Genomic DNA, 21,619 nt, shown 5'->3' with positions numbered 1-21,619 from the left:
TCACCGACCCATGCTTATAACGCTAGGTACAACTTACATTCAGAAACGTCTAGACTTAAAAAGCCTAGGCAATTTTATGAAAATATGCTTATTCTGTGACGTTAAATAGATACAGTTATTTATAGGCAATTACTGCATACCACAATTACAAATAAATTAGATGACTGATGAGCTATTTATCGCTAAATCATTTGTTACTGGTACTCATGCGCATCAATTGTTAACTCAACTTACCCGAGTTTGTGGTCTCTGGGTGCTGCGAGTTGTACCCACTCCAGTAGGGATCCAACACCCCTTTAAATGACTAAAGTCTTCAAATGACACTCTCTGAAACTTAGCTGTCATATTGGCTTTGATTTGTTATGAATCTAAATATTAACCTAAATTGTTACAGCGTACATTTACCTACATGTTGTACGTTAGGGTCATTGGCTAATGTTATTGTTAGCAACCGGTAGAATGGAGTTTATGAGGAGCTGTCCTTTATGCGTGGCCAGGTCCGCGATTTTGGCCATGGCATAATTGACAACTCAAAGACACGAGTAGTAGCGGGAAAAACAGACATATGCCAACTGTTTACCCTGAAGTACCTGAGCATGCCGATTTAAATTCAGGTCGTCGAACTAGCAACGTTAAAGCTAGCTGATTAGCCATGTTGCTAAACTCATTGGGAAATGTCAAATCCAGGTACGCGACGTTTGAGTTACAAATTTGATCAGAATGAACATCAAATACATATGATATTACTGTACAGCAATGCTATAATCTATCCATATACATTTATCGGCTGTAATTTACAGGCAACTAAGCGACTTTACAAAAATAACAAACTCTGCTATGCCACAGTTTAAAACCGCCGCCGCCATGACAACATACAAAAGCTGCTTCTTCTTTTATGATGCGAGCAAATACTTTGCTCATTACTGCCCTCTCTCAATTTGAATGAAAATCACAGGCTGCCTTATAGTAGACAAAACTCGATAAAGGCCTATACTCTTTGCAGACTTCTTTGCAGAACTCTCTCTGTCTCTCTCTCTCTATTGTGTGTGTGTGTGTGTGTGTGTGTGTGTGTTACCAGAGATAATTTTGATCATTTGCATGCAAGGGCATCACAGGGTGATGTAAAATCTCTGGTCAAACACACAGAGGCATAGGCACGGAGAGGAATGTTGGCTATGTGGACATTTTCAGACAGTGCAGCCTAGATAATTGTTAAACCATGCTGTGTGGATGTATGTTCTGTATAGCTCTGCATAGCCTACTGGTGGTATTAAGCTCACATCTGAGGTAGACCTACTCGAGTAGATCTCTGGTGGAAGAGGGTACAGCGGCAGAAAGGTAGGCCTACGTTTTGAATATGTGACGGGATCACGCATTTGGAGAATAGACAACTGTCATTTTAAAATGTAATTATTTTACACTACAGATGGACAGTGTCTTTAATGGTGCTGCTTCTAAATCTCTGTGGACTGAAAACGCATGTTCTCAGCTCTGTCTCACTCGATGTTACATGGAAGACGGGGTAGGTATGAAAATCCCATCTGGTGAGGTGACATATGCGTTGCAATATTCTACTATGTCACTATCTATGTATACTTCTTTTCCAGTAGGTGGCGGAGTGTACTACCCAATCGGACAGAAACGAATAGAAGAAGAGTGTTTTAAATCCGACATGGCCGCGGACGCGTAGTTTGTAGGAGATGCTGCTGCAGCTGGATTCTTTATCTCAGCAACAATGTGCATAATATTGTGGAACACTGAATAGAACGTGGGAAATGTCTCTTTACAGGGAGAAGATGATATGGGTGATATCACTCTCTCCCTGCTGAGTTCGGTAAGTTTGATTTAACTGAGTCTGGTTAGCCTCGTGCACAGTGCTGTCATTTTAAACTTCACGTGGTCTGTTGCGAGAACTAAGAATGTATCCAATCACATTCAACCAAATGCGGCTCTGTACGGCTCTGGTTTTGTCCAATGAGATGGAACATCGTTGCCCACTTTAGGTTTGGTTGTTGCACTTAGCGTATGTTTTAGGTCGGATAAGGAATGAAATGTTGAGTTTACAGTCTATTAGTAAAGGCAGAGCAAGACAAAACACATAAGAATAACAGGTGTGGCAGATGTCAAACAGTATCTCAGAATAGCATACGGGTGATGGGCTACAAAATTGCATTATTGACCTATCTATTTGATATTAGCCTATATTTAGATTAAACAATATATAATCTTGATTCCTACTGTAACTGTTTGAGTTACAGTGGTTCTGCGCCCTCAGCCTACTCCGTGAAGTCCCATGACCACATTTTTTCGTGGACTACCTAGGTGGATTTTCCCCCCGGAAGCTAGTGCGGCTATGCGTCAGGGTCATGGTCGATCCGATCTCTCGACGCAGTGAGAATTTCATGGAATGTCAGAATATGGACTCTGCCTGCCCATATAATTCCTCTTTAGATCAGGGATTTGTCCCATTTTAAACATTAATGTGGTCACTTACTGTCTATGCATTCCTTTGATTTGCATTTAATGCAAATAATAATTGGTTTGATGTACGCTGTCTGGTCGATTTACTTAAATTTACTTTGAATGAAAAAGCCCAAATATTTAATTTTCCTGCTACTCTCAAATAAAGAGCACAGAAAGGATAATCTCAATTCTCTGTTTTACCCATTCCCCTTCCCCTTCATCTTACCCCAAGCCCTTGTCCCTCGAAACCGAGTGGCAAGACATAGGGGTGAAGAATATTCCCCTTGGAAATGAGATACCACTAGCCAACCATAAGGGAGAGCTGGATGATTGAAACACTTGAATTAACGTAATTTACAGAGATCGTACCACACTGAAAGCTAATATTTTGTCACTAGCAACCTGTCTCCTGTCAAATAGGCTATAATTGCATTTTCAGATCGGAATAAAACCGTTCAGGAATTATTTCAACAACAGCTGAACGTGCCCCTTGCCCTCATCCCTACCCCTCGATCGAAATGAGATTTGAGATAGCCCTTCGTCTCACGTGCACGCGCAAAACTAAGGGGAAGGGGAAGGGGAAGGGGTAAAGTAGAGAATTGAGATGGGCCCGTATCTACCCCTTGCCCTTATCGAGGGGTAGGGATAAGGGCAAGTGGTAGATACCCCTTAAAACCAATTAAGATCGGGAGCTTACTTGAAACCGAGGGGTAAGAGAAATACCCAACACACCGCTCACACCGGAAAAATAAGCACACTGAGAGATTCATTGACATGAAATGTTGGCATTAATAAGGATTATAAAATTAAAATGGTAATTGTTTTATGTTGCATTCAATCTTGTGACCATATATTGAAGGTCCTGTTCTTCACGATGAAGTTTTCAAAAAATCGCTGTTTTGTGAATGTTAACAGCACATAATTATTTGCGCTAATGTCTCGCATTTTACATATTTCCATGTCTACCCCGCGAATTGGCAGCATACCATGTCAGAAATGTAAAGTCCAACAGCAGCTAAATTCGCTGAACTTTTTTACCGTTCGTCTGATATGAATGCTGCATAGGCCTACTGCTGCCGACTCCTCGAATAGGATATTGCAGGTAGCGATTGCTTCAGATGTCAAGTACCCATTTGGATATTATTGTAAAATATCAAAGGAGTTGTGGGATGTTTACATAGCAAACTGCATGTTTATTTTGTCCCCCATCCCTGTTTCATTCACCCGGACCAAGGTAGGCTGCGAACGAACATAGGCACGTTCAGTTGTTGAAATAATTCCTGAACGGTTTTATTCCGAGCTGAAAATGCAATTATAGCCTATTTGACAGGAGACAGGTTGCTAGTGACAAAATATTAGCTTTCAGTGTGGTACGATCTCTGTAAATTATGTTAATTCAAGTGTTTCAATCATCCAGCTCTCCCTTATGGTTGGCTAGTGGTATCTCATTTCCAAGGGGAATATTCTTCACCCCTATGTCTTGCCACTCGGTTTCGAGGGACAAGGGCTAAGACTCTTTTTCATAGTTTCTGGTGTTGTTGTGAGAGAGAAGCTACGTTTGTAGTAACTCCCTGAAGAGTTATATAAACAGTGCTATAAAGTTACAATAATACAGATACAAGATCTCATTTGCTGTGAATGTTTTTATAACACAAGGTCACACAGCCAGCGGTCTCATGGTCATTTAGAGCAAACATAACATCACATAATCCATGCTCAGGAATATTTTCACATATTCAACAGCAAGTTCCATTTCAGGAGCCAAGGCTTAGTACAGTACCTCTCTCTAAGTAGACTTCAAAGACTAATCTTTGCCCTGTGTTTCAAAAGGTGTTAATGATTAGGCTAGAGCACATTCAACTTGGAGCCTCAGTACAGAAGATGTAGCTTTGTGTCAGTGATAGGTTTTAGATAGGGACTATATGGTCTCACGTTGAAAATGAAATCTGAACAGGGAGGACCAGATGATGACAAGATGACTCCAGAGGAGCACATCGCAGAGCGCAAAGGACTGCTGTATGGACTCCGAAGCTACAAATTCAAAGATGTCTTCACATGGTGAGCATAGCTGTTGTGAACTCCTGTTACATTTCAATGCTCGCTGCATTTCACCGAGCTGTAACGAAATGGTGTCAGTAGTTCATCTCATCAGGTGCATTATAGCTGGGCTAATGATTTGGAGAAGATAAAGACAAATGATTGAGTTAAAGGTGAACTGTTTAAATTATTAGTGTATGCTGCACTTACGTGAACATTTCTGTTCTGTGGTTTCTGTGCTGTGTTGGATGCGCTTCGAGTCTTTATTCACGACTTGAATAACTTGTAGTGTACCACAACTATGTAAGCCATAGAGTGTCAACTCTGAATGTGTGTTTGATGTGTTTTCATCCAAGGCAGCTGTTCAAAGCCATTGCCATGGGCCAGTGCCTCTCCACACTTATCTGTGGCACAGCAGTCACCTCACAGTACCTGGCCACTGACTTCCAGTTGAACACGCCAATGCTGCAAAGCTTCCTTAATTACTCACTGCTGTGCCTCACATACACAACTATATTAATCTGCAGGAAAGGTAAAGAACCTATTCATACAGATGATACTGGAATAGCATGTGCTAATTTGTAGCGCCTGCAATATGATTGCAATATCTGACATTAATCCTCCTGCAAAGACTTGAAGACGAGAGTCACATTTATGCAATTTGAAGTTTGACTTGAAGTTTGAGAGTCACATTTATGCAATTTATTTTGTTGTTCTAGTAACCAATAGGCCACTTTTCTTTTAACATAGGAGATGGCAATATTTTGCAGATTTTAAAATCAAAATGGTGGAAGTATTTTCTACTTGGACTGGTGGATGTCGAGGCCAATTACACAGTTGTGAAAGCATACCAGTACACCACTTTGACAAGCATACAGGTAACCACCCATCATCCAATCATAAAAAAAAGAATGTGAATGAGAATAGTGCACTTTTTTCACTTTAAACATTATAATTGCATTCATCAAAATGGATAATCACAGACTCTGTACCCTCAGTTACCTCAAGGTGATGCAAAGACGGCATGGTAACGATTCGTCAGGTTGGAAACGTTGTCATTTTCTTGTCTTTGCCCGCAGCTGCTGGATTGCTTTGTGATCCCAGTGCTGATGGTCTTGTCCTGGTTCTTCCTGAAGACGCGCTACAGGCCCGTCCACTATGTGGCTGTGGCGGTGTGTCTGGTGGGAGTGGGGGCCATGGTGGGAGCAGACCTCCTCGCCGGCAGGGACCAAGGATCCTGTGAGAAAACGTGTTTTATAATCTTTTGTGGTTTATAATGTCCAAACTCTGCTTCAAATATGCAGTTGATGGACCAATAAGACTAAATCCCTCTTTGTTGATGTGTTATGTTATATGCACTGAAAAGACACTATCAATAACCATGATGACATTATAGCAAAGATGTTATAATACCCTTATACAGTCTATGAATAATACTACCAAGTGTTGTTAATAAGAGCATTGTCTGGTATGATTTCCTGTCCTCTTCTCTTCCTCTTTTCCTGCTATCATTCATGTGGATGAATTAGAATATATACTGTATGTATAATGATATAACTGTTATGATAATTAAATAATGAATGAGTTATAAACAGTGGAATGGAACGCTGGTAGTTTCAACTCATTCCCATGTTCATTCTAGTGATGGGTAGTATTTAGTAACTGCTGCTACTTATAAACATGTTTCTATAATGTGCCCATTTTAAAGTGTGCTGTTTCGCTCCGTTTCTGTCTGTACAGCTGCCAACATTCTGCTGGGAGATGGGCTGGTTTTGATCAGTGCCACGCTGTACGCGGTGTCTAACGTGTGTCAGGAGTACACGGTGAAGAACCTGAGCCGGGTGGAGTTCCTGGGCATGGTGGGCCTCTTTGGGACCCTCATCAGTGGGATCCAGATGTAAGACAGCTCTCACATAACTCACTGTTAAATACACATACACACATAGCATGTTTTTAGTCTCTGCTAGTTACCTTTTCAAGTAACTAAATTCTAAAACAACAGAATTCCATCCAACTGTTTGTTTCTCCATATGTGTTTAAGAAAATAATGAATGTGTTAGTTTGTTAGTCTTAGCCCTGCCTTGCTTCACCTTGTAGGGGCATTCTGGAGCACAATGAGTTGGCTAACATTCAGTGGAACTGGAAACTCGGTGAGTCTTTACATTTTGGAGCACAGCAATCATCACAGCAATCATCACAGACTGTCATAAATACATTTGTAACAAAGGTTAAAGGTACAAAAATAAATATACTTAACAATGTAAATATACTTAACAATGATTATACTGTAGCGTTTGAAGGCCTGATCAAACAGCTGTCCCTGTGTTGCTGTCCATTTTATGTGTCTCTCTATGAGGCAGGCTCAACATAAAATAAATAATGCATTAAAATGGCTGAATAAAGGAAATGTAGAATGCATAGAGACATTTTTCATTTTTTACTAACTACAAAAACATTAATACAATAACAAAAAAAATATTGGGTATAACAGGGTCACATTTCTCTCTTTCTCTCTCTCAGGGCTGCTGCTGGCTGGCTTTGCCCTCTGCATGTACATACTGTACAGTTTCATGCCTGTGCTGGTCAAGATGACCAGTGCCGCTGCAGTCAACCTCTCCCTGCTCACCGCAGACCTGTTCAGCCTCTTCTTTGGCCTTTTCCTTTTCCACTACTCGGTAAGTCAGTCAGATGCCTTAGTTAGTAGATGTTGTATCGCTTACTGAGATGAATGCAGGAAAGCATCAGGCCTCTCTTCTGAGGGGGTTACTTATTTATGCTAAAAATGCCCCTTGGATGCAGTCAGCTGTTTGTATCTTCACATTTTTTTCATATTTGATCACATTTTGACCAGTCTTCTCACCTGTCCAAAGAAGTCTTTTTTGGGCTTTAGATGACCTAACTGTGACAATTCAAAGCCACTTACTCATGACGGGTCACCCTGACATGCCATGATTACATTTGACTTTATCTCACCTTAATGTGTAAGCCATCTGCCATTGTGTCAAGACTGGGTCAAAGTACCATGACTCCCTCCTTGAGATGTTCTCTTTCCCACATGAATAAAAACATTTGCACTGTGTGACCTACTGTCTTAAACAAAATGGTGAATTTGATTTGAAAGCCTGGTATATTACATCTGTTGAAAATGACCTTAAGATTATCAGTACTTTGTGTAATCTTTGTTTGATAAGAGCTGGTATAATGGTCCATCTCTAGAAAAGAGAAATAAGCTGAAGGCCCCTCCACTTTCCTCTACTCTGCCCTGCTCTATTGTGTCTACAGTTCTCTGTGCTCTATATTGTGTCGCTGGTGGTGATCCTTGTGGGGTTCGTCATGTTCAACGCCGTGCCAACACTGACCTTGGCCCCCGCTGCCGTCCCACAGCCGGAGGACGGGCATGTGTACCAGGGCTCTGACTTTGAGGTGACCTCCACAGAGCCAGTTACGCCACAAGGCGAAGGAGAGGAGCATTGTGATTCCAACGGCCTTACATGGAGGGAACCAACATATAACCAATTAATGAGTGGAGAGGAGAGGGGAACAAGACTGTAGCCTTTTAAAGAATGGTGCCTTGTTCATAATCTTTACCATTTTCACTCCATACAAAGTACATCATCTAGTGAACAACGACACAGATTATTTCACTATGTAGAGTACTATAGTGAAATAATGAATATTTCAAACAAGTTTAGGTTCCTGATAATATTTTTTATAGTCTACCGTACTTTCTGTCTGTGGTTATTTATCATTTCTATACGTTTATGGCCAAACTACTTTCCAAAGTGCTGCTAACATTTCCACAATCAAAGAACTATGGTGACACAGAACTTCAAAGTTCAGTGTATGTCAAGCAATGTGTTCTGATTTTATAGTAATAAATGTTTTTAAAAATCCATACCTTCTTGTGTACTAAATAATAGTACTGATTTAATTTTAAGATTGTAAATCCACATTACGTTAGCATGCCAAGTCGAACTCCTGTCTGTGCTGTTGTGTACATGGGAAATAATTGGCAGGTATTCTGACATAATAATTGGCAGAGACACGGTCTGAAGGTTTCCTTCTTACAGCAAGTGTTAAAACATAGACCCCTGATTTAGGCATCTGTTATGTTGATGTTGGTCAGATATGACCTTTTAGGCCAAGTAGTCTAAAAATGCATTAAAATATGCTAATAATCAGCACTTTCCTCTACGAACAAACCATATTTCTGACAAAGCATAGACAGGCTATTTTCTGATGGTGTCCCAAGTGACCTTGCAAGTCATACTAACAAACACAGTAAACCTTAAAGAAATAAAGACACTTACTAAGTAGTTAAACGTAACAAGATTTATTAAGGATCCTTATCTTTTGTTCTCTTGTATTAATTTTTCGCATTTTTCCTCATACAGTTCTCTTAAACATAATGGACAGTTAGATCTAAATGCAGCCCCGAGTCTACAGGCTATATACAACTTTAACTTTCTCCATAGGGAAAACACACATTATGTATATATAATATCAATGTGGAAAGAGGTCTGAGAAGTTGCCCCATTGTATACAGTACTGTACATGGTCCCAGAAAAAAAAAAAAAACATTACAACAAAACTACATGCGAAACCAGGCAGGTCAAAATGTTAAAATACATAAATTTGAAGGTGAATGCTTTCATATGCCTAGATGTGCATACATAAAAAAAAAATGTGGCCAAAGATGTTTTAAAATATTCTCACTATTTCTCTCACGCACACACAAGCATAAAATGCAGGGAACTTTTTCTGCCAGTTGAAATGGTACAGCTGTAAACGTGTTTTTGCTCGTCATGGGGCCGATGAGCAGCAACATCACAGTGTTGGAGAGGATAGCTCCCTCCTCCAGAGGGCGCCGTGAGCCAGGCATGCCGCTGCGCCCCAATGGAATGGAATACTAATGCGGGCTTCTGACTACATCGCCATTCATCGAGTCATTTACCAGAGTTAGTCAACGCCATTCGCCCGGTCAGTCATTCATACTTCATCCATTGTCATTCAGGCGGAAACAGGCCGCATGGGAGAGGAGTGTGCGGTCAGGACCTTCGTGCGGACATTACAGTACCAACACCCACACACGCACAGTTCTACACGTGACTGTTCGGTCTTTTTGGGAGATGTAATGAGGTGGTCTGTCACAATACACTTGTGACTTGAGTTGCGCTGCGTTCACATAAGTGAGCAGATGACCAGCCTCACCCCTCTGGTCATTATTCACCCGCACTCGCACTACGGTGCGAAAACGTATTCCTGGGTGAAGTGAGTCGGTCACATTCGCATACACAAGCTCCAGGGCTCTGCTGGTGCACTGTCGCCAGCTCCTGGAAACAGCTCACACACTCACACACGCTACTGCTCGCTACGACAGCACATGATCAGACACATGCAGGTCAACCACAGTGCCCACACCACAAAAAGCCTACAAGCTTAACACATTCACCAAGTATGAGGGACATTATCTTTTTTTTCCTTCTTTTTTATAGGCTTTTCAAAATCTGATTGCCAGTGTTCTTCCTCCACTCACACCAAATAATTCCTATAATTTCTTCATGATGCAAAGACAAAGGCATACGATGCAATGCAGTAATTAATCGCTTTTATATACATTCACAACGTCCGTCTGGGACTGACACCACTTTTGTGTCATGATATACTATCGAATGCTCTTTTTAAATGCCATGATCCTGCTCCACACTAGCGGTGTGCTTCGGGAATGAGTACTGGTGAATGTCCTGTCTCACAGTAGGGATTAGCGGCAGTGCACCAGGCTGGACAGCAGAGGGCGGAAGTGCAACATGTAACACTAGAGCACCAGAGGCACTGAAAGGCAACAAAAACGGCACTGCCGCCAACTGGGGATCCCCACATTAACCTCCTCGGGACGTCTGGCCGAGGATGGTGAGACAGGACCACATATCCTTGCCCAAGGTGATTCTCAAGAGCTTACAGACAGAAATCTGATGTTAAAGGGCCTTCTTTTGAGCGGTTGCACCGAAATGTGATATAACAAGGTTTGTGCCCGACAGTGACACGACGAACAATAAAAACCTGTGGACCTCGAACCACAGTAATTACGGTGTAACAACACCCAGAACACCCGTCAGGTCGATCAGGTGAGGCATATAGTATCTGTGAGGCTTTAAAGCGTGGCCTGCTCTCGCTGTGATGGGGTACTTCATGTGCACTGGTATATATCAAGGCAATGAAACCGCAGAGGTGTGCATGTCCATAGATGGGACAACACTGCACCTTCTCTGGAAATTTGGTGGGGCTACATGTCACTCAGAATTCATGACCCATGATTTCACAAGCTAATACGCACAGCAAGTAGCAAACAATCACTCGAGACAACATACCCTTGCTCTACCCACACACACATAAACACATTTTTTTTTTTAATCAAGTCAATATATAGCTATAGATATTTATAAATTCTTTTTTTTTCCGTATTTTAATTATTAAAGTCTTTCTTATAGTTCTTTATAGAGTTGTGTATTTTGTGCATGTGTGTATATTTATTTGGAATGTACTGAGTGTTCTTTATAGCGGCGAAGCCTCGACTGATTCCGGAGTGGGTTCGCGCTGCGACCAACCACAGGCTTTCGCATCAGCGGGGGGGAGGGGTTGGGTCCCGAAATGTGGGCCTCTGATGCCTCTACCCCCTAGTCACAGATCTCAAATCTGTGTCTTCGTCACCATCGTCTTCGTTCACCTCAGGCCAGCTTCAGTGTACTGACAGGGAAGGAGGGCATGGTCACCATGGTGACAGGGTTGAGCACCGTCTGGCCCACCAGCTGCGGGTGGTGGGCGACCACCTGGGCTCCCGCCGGCTTACCCATCTGCCCCGGCGAAGCCCCGTTGACCTGGGCGTGGGTGAGCGTGTGGGCAATGTGGCTGACCATGGCTGGCTGGGTGACGGCCACGGTCTGCGGGTAGAGAGTGGGCAGGTGATGCTGGCTCAAGTGCGCCACCGGGTGCACGGTGATGTGGCCGATGGGCTGCGGCGTGGCACCGGGTGAGGGCGCCAGGTGGGCCAGGGTGGCGTGTTGCTGGGGGCCAGGATGGCCGTGCTGGCCAGGCTGCTGCAGCACTTGCGGCGTCGGCTTGCCGGCCGGCTGGATGATGTGGTTGACCGTGGCCTGGATGACGGAGGCGTGCGAGACCGGAGCGGCGTGGGCGATGACTGTGGGCTGCACCATGCCCGCCATGCCGTTGTTGATGGCGCCGACGCCGTTGCTGGCGCCGGGTGTGGCAACAATGCGCGCGTGGGCCGCCAGGAGCGCCTGGGGGGCCATCAGTGTCTGGGCCTGGAGCGGAGAGCTGGTGACGGGGCTGAGGGCCGGCACCGGACTGGGGATGGTGCTGGGGGCTGTGGCCGAGACAGGAACAAGGGCCTGGGCCTTGGCTGGGGCGGTCAGGGCCGTGGCAGAGAGGGCCAGCTGGGGTGAAAGCTTGTGCTGGACGGTGGTGGGGGAGTGGTGGTTATGGTGGTGGTTGTTGTTGAGCAGGGCGGCTCTGGAGGGGACAGGCGAGGCCTTTCTCGGCTCAGGCTGAGGAGCTTGAGGCACTTTGCGGGGGGGTGAAGCAGACGGACTTTGCTCCTCAATATCATCATCATCGTCATCTATGTTGTCTTCACCCTCTGAAACAACAACAACAAAAAAAAAAAAAACACACAAAAGATTTACAAACACATGACAATAAACTTCTTGTGAAAGTGGGGGTTTCCCAGGCTGTGACAGTACTAAGAAAAGGCAGCAAATAACAATTATTTTCATTGCCAATTTTTGTTTTCAAATAATCGATCAGTTTGTGAAGAAAATGTAGAACAGAAGCCGAAGATTATGTCCACAAATGCCTTGTTTTGTCCACACACCGAAGATATTTAGTTATCGGTTAAGTAATTAGTCCCCATTAATCATGGTGGTGAAGTAGTTGTCAACTAATTGATTAATTGTTGCAGTCCTAATCAAGACAGAAGACCGCATGCCTCTGTAAAGCCTCTAATGGCCTGACCTGAGCAAGGAAACTGACTCACATCACCTTTGGCGACACTTCCAAATCAGTAACAATGCCATGAATCATAAGAGGCAGTCTTATCTCCATTTATAGACTCGTGTTGAGAAGGGGCCATCGCCACCTTCACTGTGAGTGCGGTGGTGAGGGCGTGCTGTCTGACCTGAGGCTGTGGAGGTGGACGCCTGATCGTCTTCGGGCTGCATTGTCTGGCGGAGGAGGCGGTCGATCTCCAGCACGTCCATCCACTGGCTCAGCTCGTTCTTGAGCTCGGCCAGTCGCTGCTGCGTGGCGATCTTCTCCCGCGCCAGACGCTCCATCTCGTGCTCAAACTCCTTCTCCTTACGCTTCAGCGTCTGTGGAGAAAGAAAGAAAGAAAGAAAGAGCGAGAGAGAGAGGGTGAGTACATAACGTACATCAATCCCACAGACCCACACAAACAGCCAGGCTCCAACCCTCTTGTACCACAGAGCGTGAGAACAGAAGGCTTACACTTTTCTAATTCAATATTTGTGTTCACACGATCCAACTCCAGTCCAACCCAGAACAGTTCCACACAAACACTTTTTATATAAACTAGATACAAATATGAACACACTCATCCAAACCCCTGGTTCAAACCCCTCATTCTTTCCTTGCTGGAGGGCAGGAGTGGATGGAACATTGTGTTTGTTTGTGTGTGTGTGTGTGTGTGTGTGTGTGTGTGTGTGTGTGTGTGTGTGTTTGTAGGTGACACAAGCACACACACATACACACGTGTTTGCCCTCACTGCAGCCAACAGTCACTACCATGCTCCTACTCCGTGTTTACCTAACTGCCAACACAAATGAACGAGCAATGACGTCACCGTAATGGGCAACGGTCAATCGCCAGTGCCCTGCCCAACCCTGCCCCCGCAGCACAAAGCAGGTCACTGGAGGAGGAGGGACAGCAGGAGTGTTTGCAAATTAGCTTATCGCCCACCGAAGGTCTCACTTACGGCCCAGCACACCATTCTCCAGTGAGCGAACATCCTGTGCGAGGCCGTGAGTGACCTTACAGGACACCGTTAATGAAAGAAAGACGAGGGGGGTGGGGAAGGAAAAATGAGGAGGCTCTAAATTGATTCAAGGCCTCCTACTGGAGCAAGGCCATAGATTAGTGGTTTTTCCAGCAATGGGGGAAATAGACAGCAGCCTGTGAGCAGAGCAGAACAGAGCCGACAGGAGAGTGTATGGTTTAGAGCAGTGGCTCTTAAACTTTGTCTGGCAACCCCCGAAAAAACATTGGCAAAGTCTCACAACCCCCTTCTCTCCAATTAGTTTCACTTTGGAAAATGTTGTGAGGTAGGCACTGGAGGCAGAAAATGTGTTCTTTCATAGCTAATTGATTACTTTCCAATGGATAACTAGCACTCATTCAGTGTAACTGACATAACTGGCGCTCCTGTGGCAAAAGAAGGCTGCATTGTGTTCCGTCATTGGTAAGCTCACACAGCATCTTCGAGCTAATTATTCATTGCAAGAGGCGCGCGCAGGTAGGCCTAAAGATTTGCATAAACAGCATCCACTTCTGGAGGAACATCATAGAAATACTGAACTGTAAGCCTACATTTAGGGCTACTGAATATACCATTTCTTAAACATGTTTGTTTAAAAACGTTTAGAAATAATAATTTCACAACCCTTCCCTTGATTTTGCCGACCCCAAATTTAAGAACCACTGGTGTAGAGGTTCATCAGCATGTGTACATTGTGCGTGTGTGTGTGTGTGTGTGTGTGTAAGAGTGTACTCAAGTGCTTCCCCCTTCTAACCTTGTGACAAAGTTTCCAGCTCCCTTTTGGGAACCTGAGACATTTGCTTGGTAGCGGTCAGTGTCATCTATGTGTTGTGTGTATATTCTAATGTGAGAGAGAGAGTGAGTGTGTGTGTGTGTGTGTGTGTGTGTGTGTGTGTGTGTGTGTGTGTGTTCTGTGTTTGCTAAGAGCCAATCAGGTGGGGCCATCTGGACCAAGGAGCAGTGAGTAAGAAAGCCGAGGCAGACTGCCAGCAATCAGCCAACCACCACTACCCTCCTCACTGCGCTACCCTGCCCACTACTGCTACCCACTCTTTCCCATCGGAGCCAACGAGGGAAAAAAAAAAAAAAAAAAACGGAGCAAGAGGGAGAGAGAGGAAAGACACTGGTAGGCCTTGGACTGTGTCCGGAGGGAGGGAGAGAGAGAGAGAGAGAGAGAGAGAGAGAGAGAGAGAGAGAGAGAGAGGGAGAGGGAGAGAGAGAGAGAGAGCGCGCTCATAAGGCACATGGATGGGCCCTCTGTGACCCACTTTCCTGCCCCCCTCCCTTAGTGGGTCAGCTGACACTGGTGCCCCACACAGGGCACAGAGGCTCCACTAAGGTGTTTACAAGAGAGGAAGACAAGAGAGAAAGGAAGATGCTGTGTGTGTGTGTGTGTGTGTGTTTGGCCTGCCCACAGACTCCTCTAGTTGTCACCTGGAGATCCCACAAACAGACAGGCGCGGGCGGAGAGAAAGTGAAACCAAACACCTCCACACAGGGAGACTCACAGGGGCAAACAATCCAATCCCAGGGCTGTACCGAGACAAAGCGAGAGCCAAGAGCAGCGTAGCATGAGACAGATGGTGAGCATTAAAAATCTGTGAACACCATCATGATTCTCTGTGAGACTTCAGTCGAGTCGTCCAATACTGTAAGACCCATCCATAATTACCTGCAATGTAGAAAGTATTAACCATGTTAATATGTGGTTGAGTAGTTTTCCTATGTGGCAGAGAGCCTTTTAATGGGAAGCTTTTACAATCTACAGGCCTGTGAGGCTAGTGAACATAAATGGCTGCTAACCCCCTGGGAGCCAGTAGGCTACAGCACCTGCCTAAGGATCAGAGACCTACTGTATGTGGTCTACACACACCTCTAATTGTGAACTTGGAGTTCTTTTTGTTATTCGAGACGTGTCATTAGGCCTCCAACATTGTCATTCTCTCTCTCTCTCTCTCTCTCCTGACAAACACAAGCAGGGGAACAGTAATGACAAACATTCCGGGAACGTCGTGAAAGCACTTAGGAGCAACTGGTCTGTGGTGGCTGTCGTGACCGGAACAGGAGCCTGTCAGCGAGTAGCCATGCAGCAGCTGCTAGCTCTAGCTTAGCTCACAGGATTCGGTTTAAGATGATGGATGGAGTCCTGCTACAATCGACACCCACGGCATCTGATGGGGGTGGGAGAGCGGGAGGAGAAGAGCATGCCTTAAACCCCCCCCCCCCCCCCCCTTACTCGAGCAGTTAGGGGGGGTCTTTGTCTCAACAAATGAGATGCCAGAGTGGCCTGCTGTTGTCAAGGTGACGGCTGAAAACCCACCACAGTTTCCTTGGCAACCGGATTCATGAAGAGCACAGTTTGTCAGTGTGAAGTGCACCATTGTAGAATGCTGTGGCACACACACACACACACACTTGCTTGCGTAGCTGTTGGATTTTCCCCACACGATACACTAATAGGGTGCAGCAGCACATTGGCTCACTGCGGCATTTGAAACACTCTGCCAACTGAGAGTGAGCATCAGACGCTGCTCTTCATATGAAAGCTGCCTGTGAGTCTGTCTGCCTTTCTGTCTCTCTCTAAAGATGGTTTTACAGGAACTAGTCATGATCTCCATCTCTCCGGCCCCACCCCCTCTTTCTAAGCCAACCAACCCCCACCCTCTCCTAAGGAAGGGGGGAAGGGCTTTCCGAGAGGCCCACTCCCACCCTTCCCCCATACTCTTTGCTAGTCTGTGTTAAGTGTGCATGTTTGTGCATATATGTTCACACAAGTATGTGTTGTGTTGATGTGTTGTTGCGTGCGTGCGTGCGAGCGCGAGCTTCACTCCATGGATGGGAGCCAGAGACGGAGCTGCCTGTGGCCCCAGCTGTGCGTACCAGCCAATATGAGTCACCTGCCACCAGGCCTGCTCTACAAACACCCAAACCCCCTGAACTTCAATAGGAGCCCTGAACACCAACACACACCCACATTCTCACACACAAACGCAATCACACCACCTGGCTAAACTGAAAGCTGTGTGACACACCAACTGTACCCGCCTCTCTCTTTACACACACACACACACAATCATCCATCCTGCCCAAAGTCTGTCATCCTTTTCCGCTCCAACATGGAGACACACACACACATAAAAATATTGGCTGTGTACAAACACGATAAAACCTAAGACTCCACAGGCTACAGTGGCAGCTCCACTGCCTACTTGCAGGCTCACTGCTTGGCTGGGTTCAACAGGCTCACATGGCCCCCCTGTAACATGAGCCCAGCATGGAGGCTGCTTGTGTCTTACTCACACACTCACACACACACACACACACAAGCAAGCAATCTCCCCTCCCATCTCCAGCCCTCCTCGCTAACTCCATACCGAGCCTCTAATCCTCCATGTGCTGTGTGTTTGGCTGTGAGGATTGGGTGTCCAATACAAAAAATGTGCATTATGTGTACTAACAAGGTGGACTACTGTATGTTTGTGTGTGTGTGTGTGTTTTGTGTGAGGTCTGGATGTCTGTGAATATGTATATAAGATTTGTGTATGTTCTTGAGTTCTCTGTGTCTTCCTGTGATTGTGTGTGTGTGTGTGTGTGTGTGTGTGTGTGTGTGTGTGTGTGTGTAAGCGGAGCTGGCCTGTGTGTGTGTGAAAGTAAGCGGAGCTGGCCTGTCTGATTAGTCCAGAGTGGGAGAGGAAGGTAAACATGGCTCAGTCAGCGCCACATGCAATGCGAGTGAGGCGCACATGTCCTGACCGATACGGTAGGAGGGCCCTAGAGCGAGCGGGAGGGGGAGGGGGAGGGGGAGCGGGAGGGTGAGGGTGAGGGCGGCAGCACTGCTGCACTCACTGACTCACTTTTGCAGCACACGAGGCCAGTCATCCCGCAGCTCCAACTCCAGAGGGGAGGGCGAGGGGGAGGCGCGGGGGAGGGGCATGTTGCAAACTCGCTCCTCCTTTAACGACTGCCTGGCTCCAGGCCGGCCCTCGGCAAGATCCTCTCTCCGTCTCGTGACTGAGCTTGGGTGTGAGTCCTGCTTGGTACAGCAACCCCCACCCACCCCAACCTCTCCCACCCCTACCCTCCCCTCTACCTACAACTCTGGACTGCAGTAATTCTGACCGTGACTAACCACTCTCACGTGGCCCCTGACTCCCTAGGTAGCGTAAAGGAGCCGGGAGGGGCCGACGACCCGGAGCACTTATGTCAGTTTCTCACTTTACTCAGCCCACCGCCATTATCTACACTAATGTATGTGTCTGTCACAACCCGAGATGAGAGCTCGCCAGCTCTCTCGAGCCCAGTGCCACAGTATAGAGACAGTGTGTGTGTGTGTGTGTGTGTGTGTGTGTGTGTGTGTGTGTGTGTGTGTGTGTGTGTGTGTGTGGTTGAAGGGGTAGGTGGGTCTCCTCTTTTCAGCCTTCACCTGCCATTTCTTTCTGGATGAACACAGGCTCTAGACAGATGGCAAATTACTGTCTGGGTCAAACAGAAAAATGGCAGGGAAAGAGGGTGCAAATGAGGCTTTCTGCTGGAAAGAGCCCTATATTTCCCACCCAGCAGCATGTCGGCTGAGAGCAGCTCATGTAAGAGACCTGTTGAGCACACGGAGACCTGGGACATAACCAATCAAAAGGCTGTGATTAGAAAGGATAAAACACCCACACACACACACACAACTGCCCTAAAAGACAGATGACAAAATTTCGACAAGTCAAAACAACCACACCCCCTCCCCACACACACACAGACAAAGTAAAGATTGCATGTACATGTTTTTTCAATCTGTGTGTTCCTGCATGACACCAACTGGTCTCTCCCAGTGAGCACACAGCACTCTAAACCCACTCACTGAGGGAGAGAGGCAGAGTGAGAAAAGACAGATAGATAGATAGATAGATAGATAGATAGATAGATAGATAGATAGATAGATAGATAGAAATATAGATAGATAGACAGATAGATAGAGCGAGAGACCGTGAGTGAGTGAGCACATGGATAGACGATGTGATCTGGTCAGCTCATACACTGCATACATTTGGCCAGGGTAAAAAAAGAACAGAAAAACAAATACATTTTCAATGTTTCCGTTCTGAAAAAGGACCCCTGCAGTCAGACTGAGGAAGGATGTGTTCTACAACAGGAAGATGGAGGCCGAGCGGTGGACAGCTGACCCTGTGGCTCCCTGCAGGTCCTCTAAACGTCCACTGCAGCGAGATGGAGGGCAACGCGACAACAACAGATAGCCTAGATGTGGACAGCGGCTTATTTCTTATTTTCCTCCAGTAGAAAAAAAAGGGTCTACTTTTGTTCGCACAAAGTGGATTTCCAAATGTCAGAGCCATTATAAAAAGAATTGCTCTCACTTAAGTTGGTTTTCTAAGAATGCACACATACCCCGCCAAAAAGACATTACTTGATAAAAGAATCTATCATAATTCCATCCACAAATTCAGCCACTTGTTTATCAAATGTTATCTTTGGGTAGCAGATTCAGGTTGTCCTCCAACTTATCTACTAAGTAGGTTTGGGATTTATGTCTCTCACTAAAAGGGGAAAGAGAGAGATACAGGGAGGATTGAATATATATCAGGACTGAATTTTAATATGTGAAAGGGAAGTCCAGCGCGTGGGCAGCCGGCCTCCATCTCAATCTGCATTGGTGTTTGGCGATTTCGTACGACCACGCACGTTACGTAAATATCAAGGGGACTGGTGGTGCCGCAGTGCATGGGAAAGCAGATCAGTGGGACACAGAGAGAGCGGGGGAGGGAGGACGCATGCGCACGGGATGGAGAGAGAGAGAACAAACACAAGAAGGCAGGGGGAGAGGGCTATTGAGGGAAGAGTGTGCGAGAGAGAGAGAGAGAGCGAGCAAGAAGAGGAATAAAAGAAGAACAAAAGAGATTTGGGGAAGAGAGGAATATGGAGAAGGACAAGAAAAGCCAGGGCAGTAGGGCTGAGCGGAGAGGAGAAGAGAAGTGAGGAGAGAATAGGAGGAGGCGGTGCTCACTGGGCTTAGCCTGAGTAGGGAGGGGTGTGTGTGTGTGTGTGTGTGTGTGTGTGTGTGTGTGTGTGTGTGTGTGTGTGTGTAGGGGGGGGGTGGGGGTGGTGACGTCGTGTGGCTCCAACAGGCCATGTGCTCGGTGCTCATGCGGCCAGAGGAGCCAGAACACAGCAGCGGCAGCAGGAGGGACAGCATGCATGGGGGGGGGGGGGGGGGGGGGGCTTTACTCCAGAGCCACACTGACCGCGTTTCACACAGGTGAAACCTGACACACACATCGCTGATAGCATCGCCACACGTGGGAGAATATCCTTTAAACAGGCAGGCTACATCCTCACAGTGTAATTGAATACAACACACACTACAATAGAAAATAAAAGCAGCCGTCAACTTCCAAAAGGGGGAAACTGCGCAAGCGGGTGTGGTGAATGGCTGTGGCTTCTTTGCAGGACTTGACGCAAACACACAAGCACAGGAGGAGTGAAAAAAAAACACACACACATGCACATGATGTACTGAAACAGGAACAAGAGTCACTGTTCCCATAGTTGCTTATTGGCCAAGCAGTCACCTTTCAGCAAGACAAACACAGCTGAGTTAAGTTTGGATGTGTGTGCGTGTGAGGTGGGCTTGGCCCTAACATCAAAGATGGAGCTGGCAGTTACATTAAAGACAATACATTAAAGACAAGACTCCCTGACTGATAATTCCTCTTTTTAATCTCTCACTGTGACGCTCTCTAGTCACATGGCCACACTCTGGCCTCAGGTTGGGCAAGAGCAGCTGAGAGAGGAGGAGGAGGAGGGGGAAATAAGAGAGAGAGAGAGAGAGAGAGAGAGAGAGAGAGATTAGAGAGACCGGAGGTGAGAGAGAGGGATGAGGGAAAAAGAGAGGTGGTAAAAAGAGAGAAAGAGAGGGAAAGAGAGAGAAAAAAAGGAGGGGGGGGGGGGGTACTGCAAGGGTGCACACGCATGCGATCTGAGACTCGTGGCCCTGCTCTCTCTCTGGTGTGTGTGTGTGTGTGTGTGAAAGTGTGTGTGTGTGTGTGGGCGCTGCCCCTGGCTGCCTCTTCAGACGGGGGGGGCTGAGGAGGGGACACCCTGTTCTTTCTGAAACTCCTCACACAGCCTTCCTCACACCCTCTTTCTCCCTCTCTCTCTCTCCCCCTCCCTCTCCCGCTCTCTCCATCTCTTCAGGACACACCTGCACTTCAGCAACACTTGCACACGAGACGCCGTGACCTGACAGACAATAAACTAATCTGAGCTAATCGCCTACTGGAGACGGACCACGTATCAAGACACGGTCCTTCTGCCGCTCACTGTTGACACACCGGCAACAGATCCGCCATTATGCTCTCTGACAACACAGTACAGTATTATAGTTTCAGTCAACGCTAACTATTCCATAGCCTAAGAAAAAAAACAAACCATATCTAAACCTTACACTTCTATTCTGGTGCACAAACAGTTTACTGAATGTGGATGTGGACGTTTTTTTATGTGTTTTATGTGAGGATAATGGGGGTGAGATTTCTTGTCCTCTTTAACTGCCCTGTGGCCGACAGGGGAAAATGGCCGGTTGTTTTTGACCGGCCACACGCTTTAAATACACCGTAAGCCTCGCTGAGCTGCTAAAGGGGAACACGGTGTTGCTGGGTTAGTTAGCCAACAGTGCAGCATGCACACAGAGTCACACACACATGCACTCTCTCTCACACACACACACACACATTAACCACCACGCGGCTGAGGGAGAGGGAGGCGGGACTAGCGCTGCACAACACAGCACCGCTGACACGAGTTCTGCTCTCACACGCGCGCACATGCACACACACACACACTAATGTGCACGCACACACATACGCACACAAACATGGGCGCGCTGCCCTACTTTCCCCCCCCCTCCCCCGTCACCACGGATTGGGCGGAATCCATCAAGCACCTCTACTACACACGGCAGGATCACGACCCCCCCCCCCCCCCCCCCCCTTTGGGCCCCTCACTCACACACTTTCGTCGTTCCTTCTGTCATTCTTTCCCTGTAT

General features: G+C 46.3%; 3 protein-coding genes across 11 annotated transcripts in view; 1 reads left to right on the top strand and 2 right to left on the bottom strand.

Moving 5' to 3' along the window:
- Window positions 1–1,031, bottom strand: part of kiaa0753 (KIAA0753 ortholog) — a 43,231-nt gene extending 42,200 nt beyond the window's left edge. For 5 of the 7 annotated variants that reach the window (XR_006022992.1, XR_006022991.1, XM_042063914.1 and 2 more), the window contains exon 1: window positions 235–1,030. Coding sequence is in view for 5 of the 7 variants with exons in the window: in XM_042063914.1 (XP_041919848.1) it covers window positions 235–345 (111 nt within the window). In the remaining 2 variants the exon portion in view is untranslated. Of the gene's footprint in view, window positions 1–234 lie in introns of all 7 variants that reach the window. The other 2 variants (XM_042063917.1, XM_042063918.1) reach the window with 1 other exon arrangement.
- Window positions 1,032–1,631: 600 nt separating this feature from the next.
- Window positions 1,632–8,395, top strand: slc35f2l (info solute carrier family 35 member F2, like). 2 transcript variants are annotated; one of them, XM_042063930.1, is made up of 9 exons: window positions 1,632–1,834; window positions 4,418–4,521; window positions 4,857–5,032; window positions 5,251–5,378; window positions 5,580–5,739; window positions 6,241–6,397; window positions 6,598–6,650; window positions 7,021–7,175; window positions 7,783–8,395. In XM_042063930.1, the coding sequence occupies exons 1-9, from the start codon at window positions 1,802–1,804 to the stop codon at window positions 8,050–8,052; spliced, it is 1,236 nt and encodes a 411-aa protein (XP_041919864.1). In that variant the 5' UTR covers window positions 1,632–1,801; the 3' UTR covers window positions 8,053–8,395. The 2 variants fall into 2 exon arrangements, with proteins under 2 accessions (XP_041919864.1, XP_041919865.1); XM_042063931.1 differs by lacking the exon at window positions 1,632–1,834 and having other exon boundaries at window positions 4,222–4,521; window positions 4,861–5,032.
- Window positions 8,396–8,817: 422 nt separating this feature from the next.
- Window positions 8,818–21,619, bottom strand: part of mnta (MAX network transcriptional repressor a) — a 26,464-nt gene continuing 13,662 nt past the window's right edge. For both annotated transcript variants that reach the window (XM_042063919.1, XM_042063920.1), the window contains 2 exons: window positions 12,692–12,884; window positions 8,818–12,154 (listed from right to left, as the gene is read on the bottom strand). In XM_042063919.1, the coding sequence (XP_041919853.1) occupies window positions 11,226–12,154; window positions 12,692–12,884 (1,122 nt within the window). In that variant the 3' untranslated portion in view covers window positions 8,818–11,225. The remainder of the gene's footprint in view (window positions 12,155–12,691; window positions 12,885–21,619) is intronic.

The sequence above is a fragment of the Alosa sapidissima genome, chromosome 15 (assembly GCF_018492685.1).
Source record: "Alosa sapidissima isolate fAloSap1 chromosome 15, fAloSap1.pri, whole genome shotgun sequence".
Classification (NCBI taxonomy): domain Eukaryota; kingdom Metazoa; phylum Chordata; class Actinopteri; order Clupeiformes; family Clupeidae; genus Alosa; species Alosa sapidissima.
The sequence above is the reverse complement of the archived record's forward strand: the minus strand, read 5'-3'. Positions and strand labels throughout refer to the sequence as shown.